This window comes from Solanum stenotomum, chromosome 8 (genome assembly GCF_019186545.1).
Source record: "Solanum stenotomum isolate F172 chromosome 8, ASM1918654v1, whole genome shotgun sequence".
Taxonomy (NCBI): domain Eukaryota; kingdom Viridiplantae; phylum Streptophyta; class Magnoliopsida; order Solanales; family Solanaceae; genus Solanum; species Solanum stenotomum.
Genome location: NC_064289.1, coordinates 4,117,303 through 4,135,442, shown reverse-complemented (window position 1 = coordinate 4,135,442; position 18,140 = coordinate 4,117,303). Strand labels below are relative to the sequence as shown.

The following is an 18,140-nucleotide window of genomic DNA, read 5'->3' as shown; positions in this document are numbered from 1 at the left end:
AACAATAAAATACTATGGCAATAGATTATTGAAGAGCATCTTGAAGTAGTTAGAACCGTACCAAATTCTTAATTCCCCCGGCTATAAACTTTTGTTTATGAACCATGGTATCGGAGCCAGCTTTCATGCAACTATACTTGCCACCTCCCATCAGGGACCAGTAACTCTATTACCCAAAATTAGGATAAATGAGAAGAATACCTAGTAATTTTTGTTTTCGCTAAGTTTTAAACTTGAAACCTTAGGGTCAATCTCAATCACTTTATTGATTACTAGGCTACACCCTTAAATGCTCCCGGCTATAAACTTTATTCCACCAATAATGTCAAATTATTAACAGATAAAAGAGAACTGAATAAATCTTAAATTTAGGATAACTTATTTAAGCCATGCCATATTATAAATCTTAATTAAATTTGCTAGTAGCTAGCCGACTACTCCAATAATCCGTATGTTGAATTAATTAATCACTTTATTAGCATAGTTGACTGCGCATGTTCCATAGTTAAATCACAATTAAAGTTTTAAACAATAATTAGATTAAAACCATCGTCGACCACAATGTATGTGGACATGTAATTAAAAAATCTAATGGACCGACAGAAATTATTCTCTAGAAAATAGATAATACCTTCATTTCCTCATTTTAGGCAAGCAGATTAAATGAGGTAGTACAAATCATGATAGATTATTAAGGGTGTGTTCAGTACAAAAGAAGATGATGCAATTTTTTTAAAAAAAATTTCACGTTCGATTGATGAGATAAATTAGAAAATATATAGTACAGTACTCTTTGAGCAAAGGAATTAGTTACCATGGCATAACACGTTAATTAGTTTTTCCATGAAACGTGCCATACCTGCTCGTTTTAATTATTGAATTCACAAATTAAATGATTATATATATTATATAAATTATCTACTCTAAATATGATATATAAATAAAAATTATTGAGTTCAATTAAATTCGTAGCTATTATTATGTACAGCTCTGTCCATATTAGCTTAACCATCCACTAATTAATTAGGTTGACAACAATATTCGTAACAGTACCAAGGCGCCATCCAGTATAACGTGGAACAGGACCACAGGGTCCAATTGTCCAAGAATAGGTATATAAATTTGTTTTACTATTATATACGTGACAAGCTTCAACTTTACCAAATCATTAATTTATGAATTATCTCCTTAATTCAAATAATATAAAAGGACAAAGAAGTAATTAGGGGACAGAAAAAAACAACAGTGATACAGTAAAACATAAATAGAAATGGGCTTATTTTGGGGTATGGGGATACGAAAAAGAGAAATTTCCGTCTTTATTTTCCGTGTTCAGTATTCATATTGAAGTTCGATAAAATTTTACATCTAGTTAAGATTTAAAAATGAAGTACTCCATATATCCATAATTACTTGTTCACTTTTTCTTTTTTAATTGTCTCTAATTACTTGTCCATTTTGACAAATCAAGAAAAGATAATAAAAATTTGTCTATTAGACTATCAATTAGTTACTTTGAAAAAGGTAGAATTTCTTGGAAAATCTTAAATTTTTAATTCATCCACTTCATAATTAATAGAGATAAAATGGTAAACACTATGTCAAATCATTATTTTCTTAATAGGTATGTCAATTTAAAAGTAGACAAGTAATTACGGATAGAGGAGGGAGTAGTATTTAACATTTCACCGCAGTCTTTGTTGTTGGTATGAATAGATATGTTAGTTACAAAAAATGAACTACGTCTACCTGTCTTTTTTAAAAAAAAAAAAGAAAGTTGGCATAGAAGTTAAATTTATCTTTTTAAGCCGAGAGTTTATCAAAAATAATTTCTCGATTGGATCTAAATAGTCGTAAGGGTGTTCGATCAAACTAGATATTGATTCAATAGCAGTTTAGGAGTTTCAAAATTCACCATAAGGTTCCAAGTTCAGTTCGTATGTTAAAATTCGTTCGAAGAGATCCAGTAGAGATCGCTAGTTCTATTATTCAACAACATATATATATATAGAAATATTTCCCATCCTCCCTTGCGCTTAGCAATGAGGAAGAGTAAAAGATTAAAATTTAAAAACATAAAATGGAATTAGCAAATGAATTTTCATATCATCACATAGTTTAGGATTAATATCATTGAAGTAATTAATTCTCAAGCAAGTCTAAAGAATAGCAAATTTTCTTGAAGGTGGGCAAGTTGTCTTGAAACAATGGAATGAAAGCATCAATGCTTCCATCTCCAATGAATGATGGTAGAAGAAACATCATGCCTTCTGTTGGGAAATATGAAGGCATGAACATGTACGGACACCCCGTTCCAAAATCTAAGTCGTAGAATGGAAACCTTAACCAACTATCAACTTCGAGATTAGGACATAATATGTGCTTGCTCATGTCTGCTGTTGGTATGAGATCTTCTTCTTTGTGATTAGCAAAGTCTATGAACGATCTGAAATAGTTGTTGTTTACTTTTGTAACCGCGTCATGAATGAGCTTTGTTGCATAAGGAAGAGGCTCTCTTAGAAGATCCTTCACTTTTGATGTTGGAAATGCCCAAAGTACTAAGTTTCCAAAGTACTCATTAGGTACTCTGGGGTTCAACCTCATTCTACCATTGACTGAGATTCTTATATGAGTTGTCTCGAAGCCACTTAGGCCTCGCGCTTTAGTGATGGCCCTCCATAAATGTGCAACAAGGCTCTCAAATGTGCTATAAGGTTTATTATTGTTGTTATTCATCGAAGAGGCTTTTGCCTTGAGTTTCGCTAGAAACTCAACGGTGAAATGGACTTTGTGCACCACTATATCTTCCGTTACATAATGAGTACTTTCATTGAGTGAATTTTCCTTTTTAACTGATTTTGACATAAACTCCGTCCCCTTATGCTCATACTCGATGAGAGGAGGGTTTCGAGGGTTGAAAATTGTACGATCATGTAAAGGAAGTGGATTAATGCCAAGCCCTCGACAGGCTTGACCCCATGCAACTAAAAAGTTGCTAGTGGAATGGCCATCAGCCACAGTATGGTGGGCGGTGAACCCGACCACCAACGAGCCACAAGTAAACCTCGTGACTTGAACTTGCACCAACTCGACCACATTGTTCAAGCTAGGATGTAAGTTAAGCAAAGAAGCCGAAGGCTTAAAGGGCATAACTTTATCAAGAGTGCTATCGGCTGATGCCTCAACGAATCGAACACCCTCATCGTTGAGCAAGATTACTGGATTATCATGTTCGTCCTTACCTAATCTCCCTGCCCACTCCCTGTAAATCGCTAGGGCCTTTTGAAGCCCCAATTGAATCGCCGCGTTTGGTGGAGTGGGAGGGCGATAGGCATAGATGATAGCAATTTGGGCTTCATACGTGACCTTATCAAAGACACTAAGGGGAATACAGGTTCTAGTAGAAGGAGAGATAATGTTGTCTTCATAGAAAGGCTTAATGATTTTTGAACTTTCTGTTTTGACCTTCATGGTTTTCTCTAATTCTTTGATTTTGGATAAGTAGATAGAGAGAATTAGAAGAGACGAATGGCTAAGCTCGAGTTATGATAATGGCATGACTTTGGGTTTATATAAGTATATAATCATTGCAAAAACAGTCCTATAATATAATTGGTTAGTTAGACGTGTTTTTATGTTATAGAGAAGAAAGAAGAATATTAAAAATTGGCAACAGAAACTAGTGGAAGAAAGAAGAATATTAAAACTCCCGCTATGTGCAGGGTTCGGGAAGGGTCCGACCACAAGGGCCTAGCATTTTTGTCAGAGACTGTTTTCGAGGCTTGAACCCATAACCTTATGATTACATGACAGAAACTAGTAGAAGATAAAAAAGTAAAAAAGACAAAGGAGGAAATTAAATAGTGGACCTATATTATATCATTCAATTAGTGTGGAAGTGCTTAAATCTTAATTAGTTGTCTTAGTCAGCTAGTTGATTAGTGGCTCTTGAAGATGCTGCATACACAACTAAAATATTACTCATATTATTTTTATTAATTTGTGAATTAGGGCTGACTTTCTTCATTAGTGTGGTGTTAATTTTTGATAATTGAATTACAACCTTGTGACTGAGTTCAGTACTGATAGTCATGTGATACCAACAACCTTCTTGTTAAATGTACAACTCATTGGCAACTTCGAATTGTTTTTTTCGTACTTAAATCCATCTTTTATTGTATTCCCTCCTAAAAAGACCAGGTCTTTTTTATTCTGTTTTTTTACCAAAAGAAAAAAAATTAAAAAATATGCCTAAAATAAAAAAATTCGACCTTAACGAATCGATAAGATAGTGTGAATCCTCAATTATTAACGAGTGTTGACTTACAATGCATTGAACAAAATATTCATCTTTAAAAATGTTAGGTAATGAGGTGCCCCGTGCCTGCAGTAAAAGTTATTCTAAATTATTACTCTATCTCCTAATTTATGTATTAACTTTAACTTGATAAGATTTGTTTTGAAAAAAAAGAAGACATTTTTTGTATATTTATAGTCTACAACAAACATTAGATATGTATTTGACTATAAATTATTTCAAAGCTTTAATAGGAATTTGAAAGTTGAGTAATTATTAATAATAATAGAAAAGTGTCATTCTTTTTTAAATGAACTAAAAATCAAGCATGCCACGTAGATTGAAATGAAAGTAATAATATGTATACTCACATAATGAGCCCTACCAAACTAATCATATTCAACAAAAGTCGTTATTAATTGAATTTCGAAACTAACTATTAAATATTTGATGAGGAAAAAAAGAACTCTATCGTCGTGTTATGATGGACATCTAAACGTGTGTGATCGGCATATAGTCGATAATTACAGCTATGTTATAAAAGGTAACATGTGTTACCTTTACTTCTTAAAATTTCCTTGAAATGAGCCACCTCAAATAGCTAGTAATATACAGTAAATTCTCCTTTTATAACGCAGTAAGAAAAATATTTTTCAATTTTCTTATGTTTAACTAATTTATATATTTTGAAAAAATATTTTTCTCAAATTTTAAAAAAATAATTTATTTTTCAGAGAAAAAAATATTTTCCAAAACTCTTTTCGGAGCTCACCCCTCAATTTTTCATTCTAACTCAAGTCTACCAGTCCAAATACTAATCCAAAATTCTGACTCTTAATTCTCGAGACCCAACTGACAACTTTTTATCGGTTTCTTAATGGCAGCTAATATGGTAACGAAAGAAGAGTTGCCAGATGCCCATATCCTAAAATAATTCATTAAGGCAACAATATTAAATTAAGAAAAATGAGATTTTATTTTCACCTATTCGAATACTTTAACTAACTTTGTAAGAGCACACTAAAGAATTTTCAATGCCATTTTGCACTTACGCGGATTATAACAATGATGACAATTTTTTAATCTCTTCTTTACAAAATCTATGAAAATGACTTAGATCTTAATTAGATGAACTATCTTGGCAATGTTGACATGATCACACTTAAAAAATATTGTTTAATTTGTATAGTATAGTTAAGTTTTGCCAAATTACTTTCTCTTGGCTAATTCTACTGGTGAAATTTGAAAAGAGTGAAAGGTGTACAAATCTTATTTCTTTTTTGGAGATGATAAAATTATTTTCAAAAGATATCCAACAAACTTGAAAAACACATTCGAACAATTAATATGTCATGCATATTAGTGTAAAATAAAACTCACAAAATCATATTTTTTTCATTATTATTTTTGAAAGATGGTTTTTTTGCGATAAACTCTCTAAGAAAATGAGTTTAATATATACATTCTGACAACTCAAAACATTCTTATTATTCGCATATATATTTCTTCATATTTTGAAAATACAATTAATATTTTGTCAAGAAATGTTTATTTTTTCTAATATTTTCTCTCCCCGTGACTTAATTCTTTCTCTCAATTTTCTTCCTTTCAAATTCCGTTTAGTACCCATCTACTTTGAATTTCTTGATTGATATCTTTGAGAATCGAAATCGCTAGGAGTCAAATTATTACCCCTAAAAGCAGCTGAATTAGGTGAAGACAATAAATACCTTAGTAGAAAACGTTACATTTGGCAAAATATATCTTTCACTTTAATTGGGTTGGACTTTTAGACTTCTGGTACATGCGTACTGCTTGAATAAGACTTGTCCGTCTACTCCTAAGAATTAAATTGGCATATTCGAACTGGACTTCCTATCTAATCAACATAATAAAATTAAAAATGTTCACGTATCTTCGATCCACGTGTCACAATGTTAATAAAAGGACAGCAATTCTCTCTCTATATATATATTGAAATTGATAAATGATTACTAATTGTAAAGCAGGTAAAATTAGTTACAAACTTTCGTACCTATAGCCTATAGGATTTGCTTTTATAGTAATAATTATTTTATAGTAGCACTTCATTTTCGTACCCCCAATATTCACATTATATTCATGCAATCTCACAATCTTAAAAGTAATTCAGGTGTATACCATTGAGCTTTGATAGAACTAACAATCTCAAGTCGAATTGAAAAATATATTTTTTATGTGGATTTTAAACACATGATTTTAATTAGTTGAAATTTCAAAATTGATACGAAGAAAACAAAAAGTGAGTAGAAAATAAGCGATCGATAGTGATCCTGCACCAGACATGTTGACAATGCATGGAAAAAATGGTGTGGTAGGTGTCATTGTTGTACGTATACTATGACTCTTTATCTAAAAAAAATTCAAGCAAATTAATGCACGTAATTTGTTTTTAAAGAAAAAAGGTGGTTAGCAAAGTCCTAATCTAGGCCACCCGTGATATAAATGGTCCATATAAAAATATGTAGTACTCGATGTGACAAAGAGTCTAGACGTGGCATTTTATATAAGAGACCAAAATCTTTTTCTTTTGATAAATGATAATGTGTATATATGTTACTTTGTTGGCCACAAAAAAAAGTATATATTATAACGCCTTGAAAAATTTATAACATACATATCATGAACTTACGTTGTAACAAGTATACTATCAAATCGAATTCCATAATACAATAGCAGAGTAGCGGACCTTAATTTAGCAAAGTGCATTGAATTTAATCTCAAAGGAGTGTTTGTGATCATGTTTGCGGTGGAGCACAAATTTAGGAGATCAAAAGACTTTTAAGTTGATAAATATTCGAAAAAATAAAATGTGTATGGTATTCAGAAAATTTTATTATAAAAATAGGGGGGGGGGGGGGGNGAGTAAAATGTGGTATAAGTAATTGTACACGTACGTTAACATGATACGCACATTTTAAGTTGCTCATATATAAATTAATTTAGTTTATTAAAGGATAATTTTGTAAAGTTTCTCGCAAATACTTCTACGTAGGATTGTTCACGTTTAGATAAAAATCGATTCAAGTCGAAAAATTAAATCAAATTGTTTAAATAACTCGATTTTTATTTAGTTTGATTTTGATTTTGATTTTGATTTTATTTTTAAAAAATCAAAGAAATAAATGATTCGATAAATTATATACATATTTTTATAATATATTACTATATATATATTTTTATGAACAATTTAAAATTTCAAATATATGTTTTCATTTAAATTTAGTAAAAGGACCAACTCTTTTTATAATTGTATATACATATTGGGTTAACTAATTATTGATAAAATAAGTTGGCAAACATGAAAACAATGATGCTAGTTGCTCAAAATGAATGGTGTTTCATAAGATTAAATAGCAATATGAAGTTAAATATAATTAATATTTTGATATAAAAATTATAAAATCCAAAATGACATGAAGATAATCCAGTTCTTTTGAAATGATCAATTGTTGACTTCTTTTCTCCTTCGAATGAAATGTTTCTTTTACTTTGATTTGTGAGTAACAATCGAATAATCAAAGCAAACCAATAATTTCAATCAAATCAGTTAAATCAGTTGATTTCAATTTTTAAAATTTAATAATTACTTAAATTAATTTAATTTTAATTTTAATCTATAACCAATTCAAATTGACCGGTAAACACCTTACTCCAAAGTGTGAGGCACATCAATGAAGGGACAAAGACGTGGGAAGCGGCGGCATACAGAGTTACAGACCATAAAATAAACATAACATAATTAAAACAACTTGTATAAATTTTACAATTAGTACTTAAAATTGTTCTTTTGCTAACCAATTAATAAACTCACATAACTCCAGCCCTTTTATTTATTTATTTATTCGTCGGTCTCCTACTTCCAACGCCATACGCACGTCACTTTTATTTATTTCGAGACATGTCATTTTTGATAAATTGTGATTATTTTCATAGGTAGATTATTTTTTTCGTTTCTCAACAATTCATGTGTTTATCTTACAAAAATCAAATATCAAATTAATTGACATTCGACCAATATATTGAATAAGAAAAAATTTAATTTATATATTTTTCATATACTTTTTGAATAATTAAATTTTAATTTAAAATATTGGAAAGAATAAGTCAGCAGTAGGTTTATTTCTGTATTGACTTTGATGTCTACTTGTTTATATATATATATAAGGAACTGTAATTATATTATTATGGTCAAAAAAATTTAGGAGCTAGCAAGTACTATTCATTTATATACTTCAAATTGCTAATTTAATGTTTGACAATTGACATAATCAAATTTTGTCTTATTTTATAATGGAATTGTCACTACTTGCTTTTAAATCGATTTTTCCACATATAATTCCAGTTATTAAATAACTTTGACTAATTTTTGTTTATTTTTTGGTTGAAATAACTTTGATTATCGAAGTTATAAAGAGTTACAACTTCTGGGGTTAATTAACAAGTAATCGCCTAATTTCAAATAAGACGTCGCATAAATAAAAGGTCATCTTCAATTTAAAATCCAAGCATTGCAATTTTTATTTATATATATAAATAAATAAAATGTTTAAATCCCAAATAAATTAAACATATATCTCCGAAAGAGGCACTATCCAAAAAAGATAAGAATGAGATTTTGATAGTATGTTTTGTATTTAATTATGTATGAAAATAGTATCAGCATATTTTATAATATTTTTATACATAATTATATACCTTTCTTTAGTGTGCATTTTTAAAGTATTTTCTCTTTAGAGTAGTTGGTGTTGGTGATGTAGATTGAGAAGCAAACCCTCATATCGAAAATTAAGTGTTCTCCAATAAATGTGCTAGCAATTTTTATATAGGATGATTTTACTTTTCAAAGCAAATAAACCGAACTTTTTTATTTCGAAAAAAATAGTGGGCAGTTACCAAGGTCTACTATTATAAGTTATAACCATGTTGTATTGTTTATTTATTTTAAGTTACATATTGAGCAAGCTATTTTTTCTAATGAACAATTTCAATTGTACGATTTTTATTTTTTTTTTATTGATGTCTTTTCGATCAAATTCATCGCATTAAACTTGTCTAATATTATTCATTGCTATTCTTTAAGTACGTATATGATAAATTTCATTTTAGTATATTAGACTGTAAAATATCGAATGCGTAAATTATATTAAGCAAGTTTTGTGCGACGAGCTTGATCAAGAAAAAATACTGAAAAATTTAAGACTCCTTATTTTGAAGATCACATGCTCAATCTGCCATCCTCAAATGAACAAGCATCGTGTATAATAAATACGTATTATTTACTATTTTCTTTTAAAAAGAAAAAAGAAAAAAAGTCCACATAAAATGTGAACAATTATCTAAATATTTACAGTCGCTATGGTCCTATAAGTCCATGGAACTTGGAAGGACAAAAATATGGGAGGCGGCATACAGATCATACTCCTACATAACAAACATAAATTTCAAAAAATATAATAAAATTGGAACTTTGGACTTTCTATTCTACCACCAATGTAACACATACAAGTAGTGGAACGAACAGGAGTTTTGAACTTTTAATTTGAGATTTCGATTCGCAAGAATTGTAGAATCATTTGTTCTTTAGCTGGTCTTATGTGGCACGATTTTATTAATCGATTCGATAAATTTCAAACAATAGATAATTATACTTTAAAACACTCAATTCTCGGTGTGGTGTCACACACTATATTTTGTTTGTTTTAACATTTAATTTGTTGTAAGTAGTTTAGGAACGAAAATGTTGTGCCTCCTAACTTTAAATTTTCCATTTTCCTTTAATTGACTATTTCCCTATATGCATTTGAGAAATACTCGTGGATCATTATTTTACATTATTTGGAGAAAAAGATATTCATATTAGAAATATCTCTGAACTTACTTTGATGTACACTGTTTTTCTATTAAGAATTCCTTAAACATTGTTTAAGATTGCTCATTCTTATTTAGAGAAAAATTAAAGCTATACCGAAATGTAATTTCATTCATAACAATTTTTTTTGTAAATAGTCACTATAATAAACTTAATTAGGCTCCTTGGCTATAATTTGCATATTTACGGGTTGTATAGCTTACTCGTTTGTATAATTCGCGGCTACGTTTATATAATTGAGTTATTTTCATCCGTATTTATATAGGTATAATTGTGTTGTAGACTTTTGTACTTATATATTTTGTATAAGTAAAATATAGAAATATACAATTAATAACTATATACAGTTACAAATTTATACAAATATGGGTGCAACTATAGATCTAAAATTGGAACTGTTTTTTCGGAGTAATACAAATTCCGGAATTATACAAATATGATAAAACTGGAAATAACAAATTTATACAAATACAAACATCTGAACTTTAAACAGTTATACAAATTACATTATACAAAAGTTATACAAATTTCGAAAGCTACACGTTTATACAATTCATAATAAGTTGGGCAGTAGGGTGATAAAATTAAGGGTAATTTATGGAAATCACGCTAGAAATTAAACTAATTACTTATATATACACTAGTTTGCAATATTATGAATCTTATTAGATTTTGATTCATCCAGATACATGTATCTCGGTATACACGAAATCTAAATTAGGTGTAATTTATTCTAGATACAATGTATTAAAATGGATTTGCATGTATCTGTGATACATAGACAAATATCCCTCGCCTCTTTTTCATCTCCCACACCCCTGTCATAGATATCTGGTATTCCAAATACACGTGAATCACACTAGATACATGTATATAGTGTGAATCTAGTGTGATTTATGTATATCTGAAATATAGAGACAAATCTCGCTCGCCTCCCTTAGGTTCTCGCTTGCCTCTCTCCCTATTTCATTGTACTGGTAGCAAAAATATGTGACTTGACTTGAAATCTGGTAAGAAATTATTAATTAGTGATATAAAATGTAATTCTCTCAAATTATATGGAGAATTAATAAATATGACAGAAATATTTGTGTAATTAGATAGTTTCTTCTAAAATGAACCCATGAAAAATATACTCCGTTCAATTCACTGAAGTTTTAGTTAATCATCAACTTGTCTATTTATTAGCTCAGTCTATTTCAATCAAAAAATAAATGGGTTGCTATACAATTCATAGTGATTTATGCAATTTTGTTATCGAAACATATTCGAAAAATATATTTTTGAGGTATTAACATATACATACAATCCCTAGATAAAATCGACATTTTTAATCAAATATTTTATTTAAAAAATCAAACCTAAACGAGATTCACGTCATCTCCTTAAATCTTCCATTTTTTCCTCTTTCATTTCATTGTTGTCTCTAATCTCCAATTAAAGTTGTTCTGTCAAAATATATTCCATGTGAATATGGTAATGCATACTAATTTCAGCTAAGATATGTTATATACATAATAATTCACATTGTATATTTGTATGTATACTAGCATAATATATCTCAAATGAATGAATTATATACATATTGATATAAATTAATATATACACATATTATTACAATTATACAGTAGACGAGTATGTATACATATTATTCCAGCTATACATACTACTAATATTTCTCATATTTTAAAAAAACTGTGTACTAAGGAAAAAATATGGGATACATTTTGATAGATTGTGAATTTGATTAATTGATAGGTTTTAACTTTTTATTTCAAATGTCGTAAAAGTTTGTCCAATTATTTCTTCAAATTGCAACAATACATTAGAGAAATATGATTATGAATGAAGATATTCATTAAGACAAAGTGTGAGTGACTTTCATGCTAGACAAGATGAGAGAGGTGAGATTGAGATGGTTCAGGCATATGAATAGTATTTGCACAAATGCCCTACTGAGGAGGTGAAAGAGATTAAAAGCGGTAGGTATAAGAAAAGGTAGACGTATGGCAAAAAAGTATCAAGGAGTTGACTAGACAAAACATAAAACACTTACAAGTTATTGAAGATACGATCTTAGATAAGAAGATACGAAAGTCGAGGATTAAAGTATAAGATTTATAAATAATCACGTGTGATCTAGTTTCATTAATAAATATTGTTATTTCTACTCTCATATCATCGTATTCTTGTACTTTAATATTACATGTAATTCCTTTGTTTCACTTATTTAGTTCCAAACTTAACGGCGAATATTTTACCTTAATTCCGCGTGCCAAACAACTAGTAAAAGGTATAAGTCACGAAGGGGTGTCAAATGGGAGGGTTGAGTTGAAATTAGAGATATTCAAATGGGTTGAAATGGAAATTGAGTTAGGTCATGACCCGCCCAAGTTTACTTTGGACTCAAATGGGCTAAAAATATGATTGGATCACGACCCACCCAATTTGATCCGCTTAATCTCATTAATTTTAACAAATTGTAATTTAACTTTTATACCACAATTTGAATTTCAATTCAAGAAAAAAATAATACAAATGGATAGATAAATTCCAAAAGCTATAAAATAGAAAATAAGTTGAGTTCAATTGAAGATTCTTTTAAAACAGGTTAAAGCTTGAACTCGTTGAATTTGAACTCAATTCAAATTATCTTGAGCCCAACCCACAAAATATTGGGCGGATTACCTATATTGTGCTCATTTTCAACACCCTAGTCACAATTAGAGTTGTCAAAAAGGGTCAGCCCAGCCCCAACGGACCCAAACCATACGGGCCAAAGAATTTGATGGGCTAGGACGGGCTGACCCTCCATTTGGAAGGGTCTGAAAATGCTCAACCTAATCCACCCATAGAAGGACCGCGGGTTAGCCCTTTTTTTTCTTTTATTCATTTTTTCTTTTCAAACTTAAAATTTTATGACATCAGGAAAATAAGAAGATTTTCAAATCAAATATGGCAAACAATGATGTTGTTTCAATAACAGTAGCAAAATATAGTATGTAGGATACTATATACGCGAGATACATGTATCTAGTCTAATGCATTCCAGATACGTGAGTGGGATATAAAATGGCGAGTGAGATGAGAGGGAGGCGAGGGCAGGATTTGCTTATATATATATATATATGCGAATCCACTTGGATAGAGTGTATCTAGAACAAATTACACATAATTTTGAGTCCATGTATCTAAATGCAACAAAATCTGGTAAAATTCATAATATTACAACATAGCGTGCATCTAAATAATTAGCTCATACACTAGTAAAATTCTATAAGGTATCCTTAAATAAATATTTTTGGCCCATGGATCGATCCTAGCCCGGCCTTGATCAAGCCTCAATGACCAATGACTTATATGGATTGAACTTGAAAGCCCTAGTTTTATATGGGCTTAAAAAATCCTATCTCAATAATGGGTTAGTTGGGCCGACCCACGGGCTAATCTCATTTTAACAGCTCTAGTAGCTCTTTTAGTTCTGACCCTGCAAAATCGTCGGCGGATGGTTCGACCCGAAAATAGAAAACGAGAGGATCCGAACACAGGGTTTAGGGTTTAAGTTACCGCGCATCTGCAAACCAACTTTTTCCTCTCTCGCGCTTGGCTGCTCCGGCGAATTCATCTGCTTATCTGTCACCGTTCTCCGGAGAAGTCTACTAAGGCTTATAGCTCAAGTAATTTTCTTCAGGTTTCAATTTTCTTTTCTGTGTTTCTGTTTTTATTTGTGCAAAGTGCTTGACGTTTAGTATGATTATGTAAACAGAGATGGGTGTTAAAGCAAGGAAGAAAGCAATAACGAAGAAATTGAAAAAGGGAGCAAGCGATTTTTCTGCTTCTTCAGCTTCTAAAGATGAAGCCCGTGAGTTTCTGGTACGTTATTTGTTCGTGCGGCTCCATCATATGAGCAGTTCATCCACTTTCTTCGAACTATATAGATGTATATAAATATAATGAAAACTGAAAGAAAATACCTCAAATTATGTATATATAGTTAGTGGTGAGCTCACTCTCTAGATTACTGTTTCTTTCCCTCGATAAGAAGCAATTGTCTCCTTTATGGGATTTCGTGTTAGTAGATGCTTTAGTTTTTATGATTTTTGTGCTGTATGTACTCCTTAATTGTGCAACTTGCTTGGTATATGTGTATAAACTTTGATTGTCTGGTCTGTGATGATGTGGGTGGGCAATGGTCTTCGTTAGAATTGTTACTGTAAATTTCTCCATGGCAATTGGTGTGCTGCGTATGACTTGTTTTTATCCTTCAAATAAATAGCCATTAGAAGGTGGGCCAGCGCAGAAGCTCCCAAAGACTGAAGTAAGGGAAAATAAAGCAACAGTGTTATACATCGGGAGAATCCCACATGGATTTTATGAGAATGAAATGGAAGGTTTGCATTTCTCTCTTTGAATTTGTCTGAGATTGAGCCTATTTAGATACTTGATATTTTCCTCTTATGTTTAATAAATGTGGTCTTCAGGTTTCTTTAAGCAATTTGGTACCATCAAGAGGCTTAGAATTGCAAGGAATAAAAAGGTTAATTTTCCAGGCTAATTATTATTGGTCAATTGTTCATCTGTTTGGTTAGAGATTTCTTTCATGTTTACTCTTTAACTCACTTATTTGATGTTTTATGGTTATATTATTGTTATGCTCATTCTCCCTTGAATGGCACTGTGCCATTAATTTTGTAAACCATTGGTCAATTATGTTTTACATGAGTACATCTTAACCAGTTGAGGTGTAACTCACCTTGCTTGCATGGTGGCAGCCTCCTTCATTTTTTCTTTTGTTAGTCTCCTAATGATTTTGTGTAATTTTGAAGAATCGTAAGCAATCAGCAAACCAGAATGCTTCTTACTAGAAAAAAAATCAGTAAACTAGATGCTTCTTAACCCTGACAGAACAACTCTTAACACTTCAAATCCACCGTAAGGACAGTAAGGATCTCTCCACCCCGTCCTAATCCACAGTGCAATTGTCTTTCTCTCAATCTGGGTAATAGACTTTCTCGTGGAACCCTTAACACAATCGTGTTGGACATCCAGCTACTTTTTATAATTACTTCTATTTCCTCAGCTACCAATTCTCTGTTCCACCCTATGCTCTCTGTACACCTTATCTTAGTATCTCATTCATTAGTGTAGTGATAGATATTTCATCTTTAAGAAACAATAGAAGTCTGATCAGCTAACATCTGCCTGAAAATACCTTTTTTTTTTACCTTTGGATAAAGGAAATATCTTGATTGTAGCACCTATTTTTGAACTTTATGAAGTATTTTTCATCTAGAAAAGAAATGAAATTGTAGGCCATAATTATGTAGAGGAGTATGGCAATTCATTGGCATTCACTTCATTTTCATTTTTCAAACTACTCAATTCATTTCTTAGTCCATTGACAAATTTATTGTTCTTTCATTATGGGCATGCACTGCACTCCTTTAAGCTACACATCATATGTTAATCCACTGATTTACCATTATTTTCATTTAAGGTAATTTTCTTTTTGTTCATTGATGACTTATCCTGGTTTCTCTTCCTCAACAGACAGGAAAATCAAAGCATTTTGGCTTCATAGAATTTGAGTCTCCTGAGGTAGTACTTGTCCTAGTGGCTTTGTAGTGTCATAGATATGCTTAAAAAAATCCGTCTGATCATTATCTTCCCATTTTCTGGTTGTCTTTTTGGGTAAGTGCAGGTTGCAAAAGTTGTTGCGGAAACTATGCATAACTATCTCTTGTTTGAGCACTTACTGCAAGTTCAGCTTATTCCTCCTGAACATGTACATCCAAGATTGTAAGGACCCCCCCTCCCTCTCCTTTTTCCAATTTGATGGAGGGAATGGTAAATTAATTATTTTATGTCCAAGTGTGAGGAGATTGTCAAATTTCTTTGGTTTCTTCCATCTTTTTCTTTTTCTTATGTTTATGGTTAGGTTGTTTTTAGGGGGTTCAGTGGTCTGGGAGCTTCTTGTTGTAGGAGGTTTATAGGCACTTTGTAGTCTTTCGTCACTACAAATTGGAACAACAACTAATAAAATACCAGATCTTTTTTTTTTTGACTGGATTAAACTTTAAAGAATATATTGACCTGCAAATTTGCTCCTGCTTATATATCGGGATCTCTGTTTTATAAATTTCATGCTGCTAAATGCTAATGACAGAAAACATGAAGTCTGATATTATTCTTAATCTTTCCCCTACATTATGAGTTATAAAATGAGTTCGGCATTGCATTTGAGCTGCACAAGTTTTCTGGTTTTGTGATCCAATGATTGGCGACCACCTAATCTCATTGTAAGGGAGCAAAAGATATGTCTAGAAGCACGGCATTCTCCTGATTAATTTTTAACTTTACAAGGAGTGTGAAGAGTTGAAATTTAGTGGTAGGTTTATGATACTTTCTTAGCATGGAGATGCAAAATTGGGTCATTTTCTGTTGGTAGTTAACAACTTTGATTTCTACATAGGTGGAAAGGAGTGAACCGCTGGTACAAACCCTTGGATTGGGTTAAAATTGAAAGGAAGCGTCAGGACAAGGTAATATTCAGTGGGATATAACATTTTTGCTTTTTGTGTTATGCTAAATGTGGTAAGCAGTTTAGTATTATGACGTCTGATTAGACTTTGCAAACATAAACTTGTTGAGTGTTAATAATCGTCCAGGAAAGAACACTGGATGATCACAAGAAGTTGGTTGAAGGAATATTAAAACGTGACAAGAAGAGGCGAAAGAGGATTGAAGCAGCTGGAATTGACTATGAGTGCCCAGAAATGGTAAGACATGGCTTTCTTTAATTCAACCCTTTGATGCTGCAAATACACCCTTATCGCTGCAGGTTACTGGTTGGAGTATGGGAACCCTTCTATTTGGTGAATCTAACTGTTAATTAACTATAATTTGCTCTAGATGATGCTTATAACAGGATTGTTGCGTTTTGGCTAGTGTGATATTGTTGAACAATTGTTGAGTAGTGTTTGAGTATATTTGTTACAAGAATGCTAATTACTTCCTAAATATTAGAAATAACTAGGATTAGGGAAGTGACAAATGAGTTGCACTGAGCACGCAATGAAAGAGTTGTTAGTTAAAGCTGAAATCACGCCGCACTCCATCAGGAGATAACATACGATGGTGCATGTCATTTGCAGGTGGGTTCAATTCAAGCTGCACCAAAGAAGATCAGATTTGATGCAGATTAAATCTTTCCAGCAGAACTGAGACAGCATAAAGATTAGTATTTGGCAGTTTGCATTTCAATTCATGGTCATGGCATTGGAACTGTGCTACTGATTGGATGCTGTGTGCTGCTTAAATTTACTAAATTGTCAACGAAGGTGGAAAGATTGCTAGCACCATACATTTATCTGATAGAATTAGCATTATCATAGACGACACCGAGGCTGTAAGACATTCCAAACATCTACTTGTATTAGCTTTAATTTTTGTAACTCCGACTCGAAATGACTAGTGGAATTCTTTGGGTGATAAAATGAATTCTGTCCAGGCTCTGGCTGGTAATGTATCTCAATCAAAGTGTTTGGACTTTGATGTGCCAGCTTTGTGGTTTATTTTGATCCTTATGTAACATTTCCTGCGGAAGGTACAGTTAGTGAATTACATAATCTTAAATTTGTGAACCTGCATGTTATATTTAACATCTTGTAAATTTGTGAATCTGCGTGCTATAATTAACATCTTGTAAAACAAAGCATCGTGGGGACCTAATTTTTTTGTTTACTTGCAAATTTTAAGTATTACTTACTGCATGAGCGAACCAATCCTGTTATAATACGAAAGGTGATTTTTTTTCTCGAAGTCAATAGAAAATTGGAGCATTTTATTGCGAACATAATAATTTTCGGTTGATCATGTTCCTGAAAAAAGAGAATTTACCCATTAACCAATTTGGGCTTATTGCAGACTGGG

General features: G+C 31.4%; 2 protein-coding genes across 4 annotated transcripts; one reads left to right on the top strand and one right to left on the bottom strand.

The window, feature by feature from the left end:
• Positions 1 to 1,982: 1,982 nt before the first annotated feature.
• Positions 1,983 to 3,547, bottom strand: LOC125875150 (agmatine hydroxycinnamoyltransferase 1-like). The gene has a single exon (XM_049556243.1). The coding sequence runs from the start codon at positions 3,469 to 3,471 to the stop codon at positions 2,143 to 2,145; it is 1,329 nt and encodes a 442-aa protein (XP_049412200.1). The 5' UTR covers positions 3,472 to 3,547; the 3' UTR covers positions 1,983 to 2,142.
• Positions 3,548 to 13,713: 10,166 nt separating this feature from the next.
• On the top strand, positions 13,714 to 17,769 carry LOC125873062 (uncharacterized RNA-binding protein C1827.05c-like). Of its 3 annotated transcripts, none has more exons than XM_049553921.1 (9): positions 13,714 to 13,857; positions 13,975 to 14,081; positions 14,485 to 14,599; positions 14,690 to 14,745; positions 15,759 to 15,806; positions 15,910 to 16,007; positions 16,681 to 16,750; positions 16,877 to 16,987; positions 17,363 to 17,769. In XM_049553921.1, exons 2-9 carry the CDS (start codon positions 13,977 to 13,979, stop codon positions 17,411 to 17,413), a joined length of 654 nt encoding a protein of 217 aa, XP_049409878.1. In that variant the 5' UTR covers positions 13,714 to 13,857; positions 13,975 to 13,976; the 3' UTR covers positions 17,414 to 17,769. The 3 variants fall into 3 exon arrangements, with proteins under 3 accessions (XP_049409878.1, XP_049409876.1, XP_049409877.1); XM_049553919.1 differs by having other exon boundaries at positions 13,739 to 13,885; XM_049553920.1 differs by having other exon boundaries at positions 13,808 to 13,899.
• Positions 17,770 to 18,140: the final 371 nt, after the last annotated feature.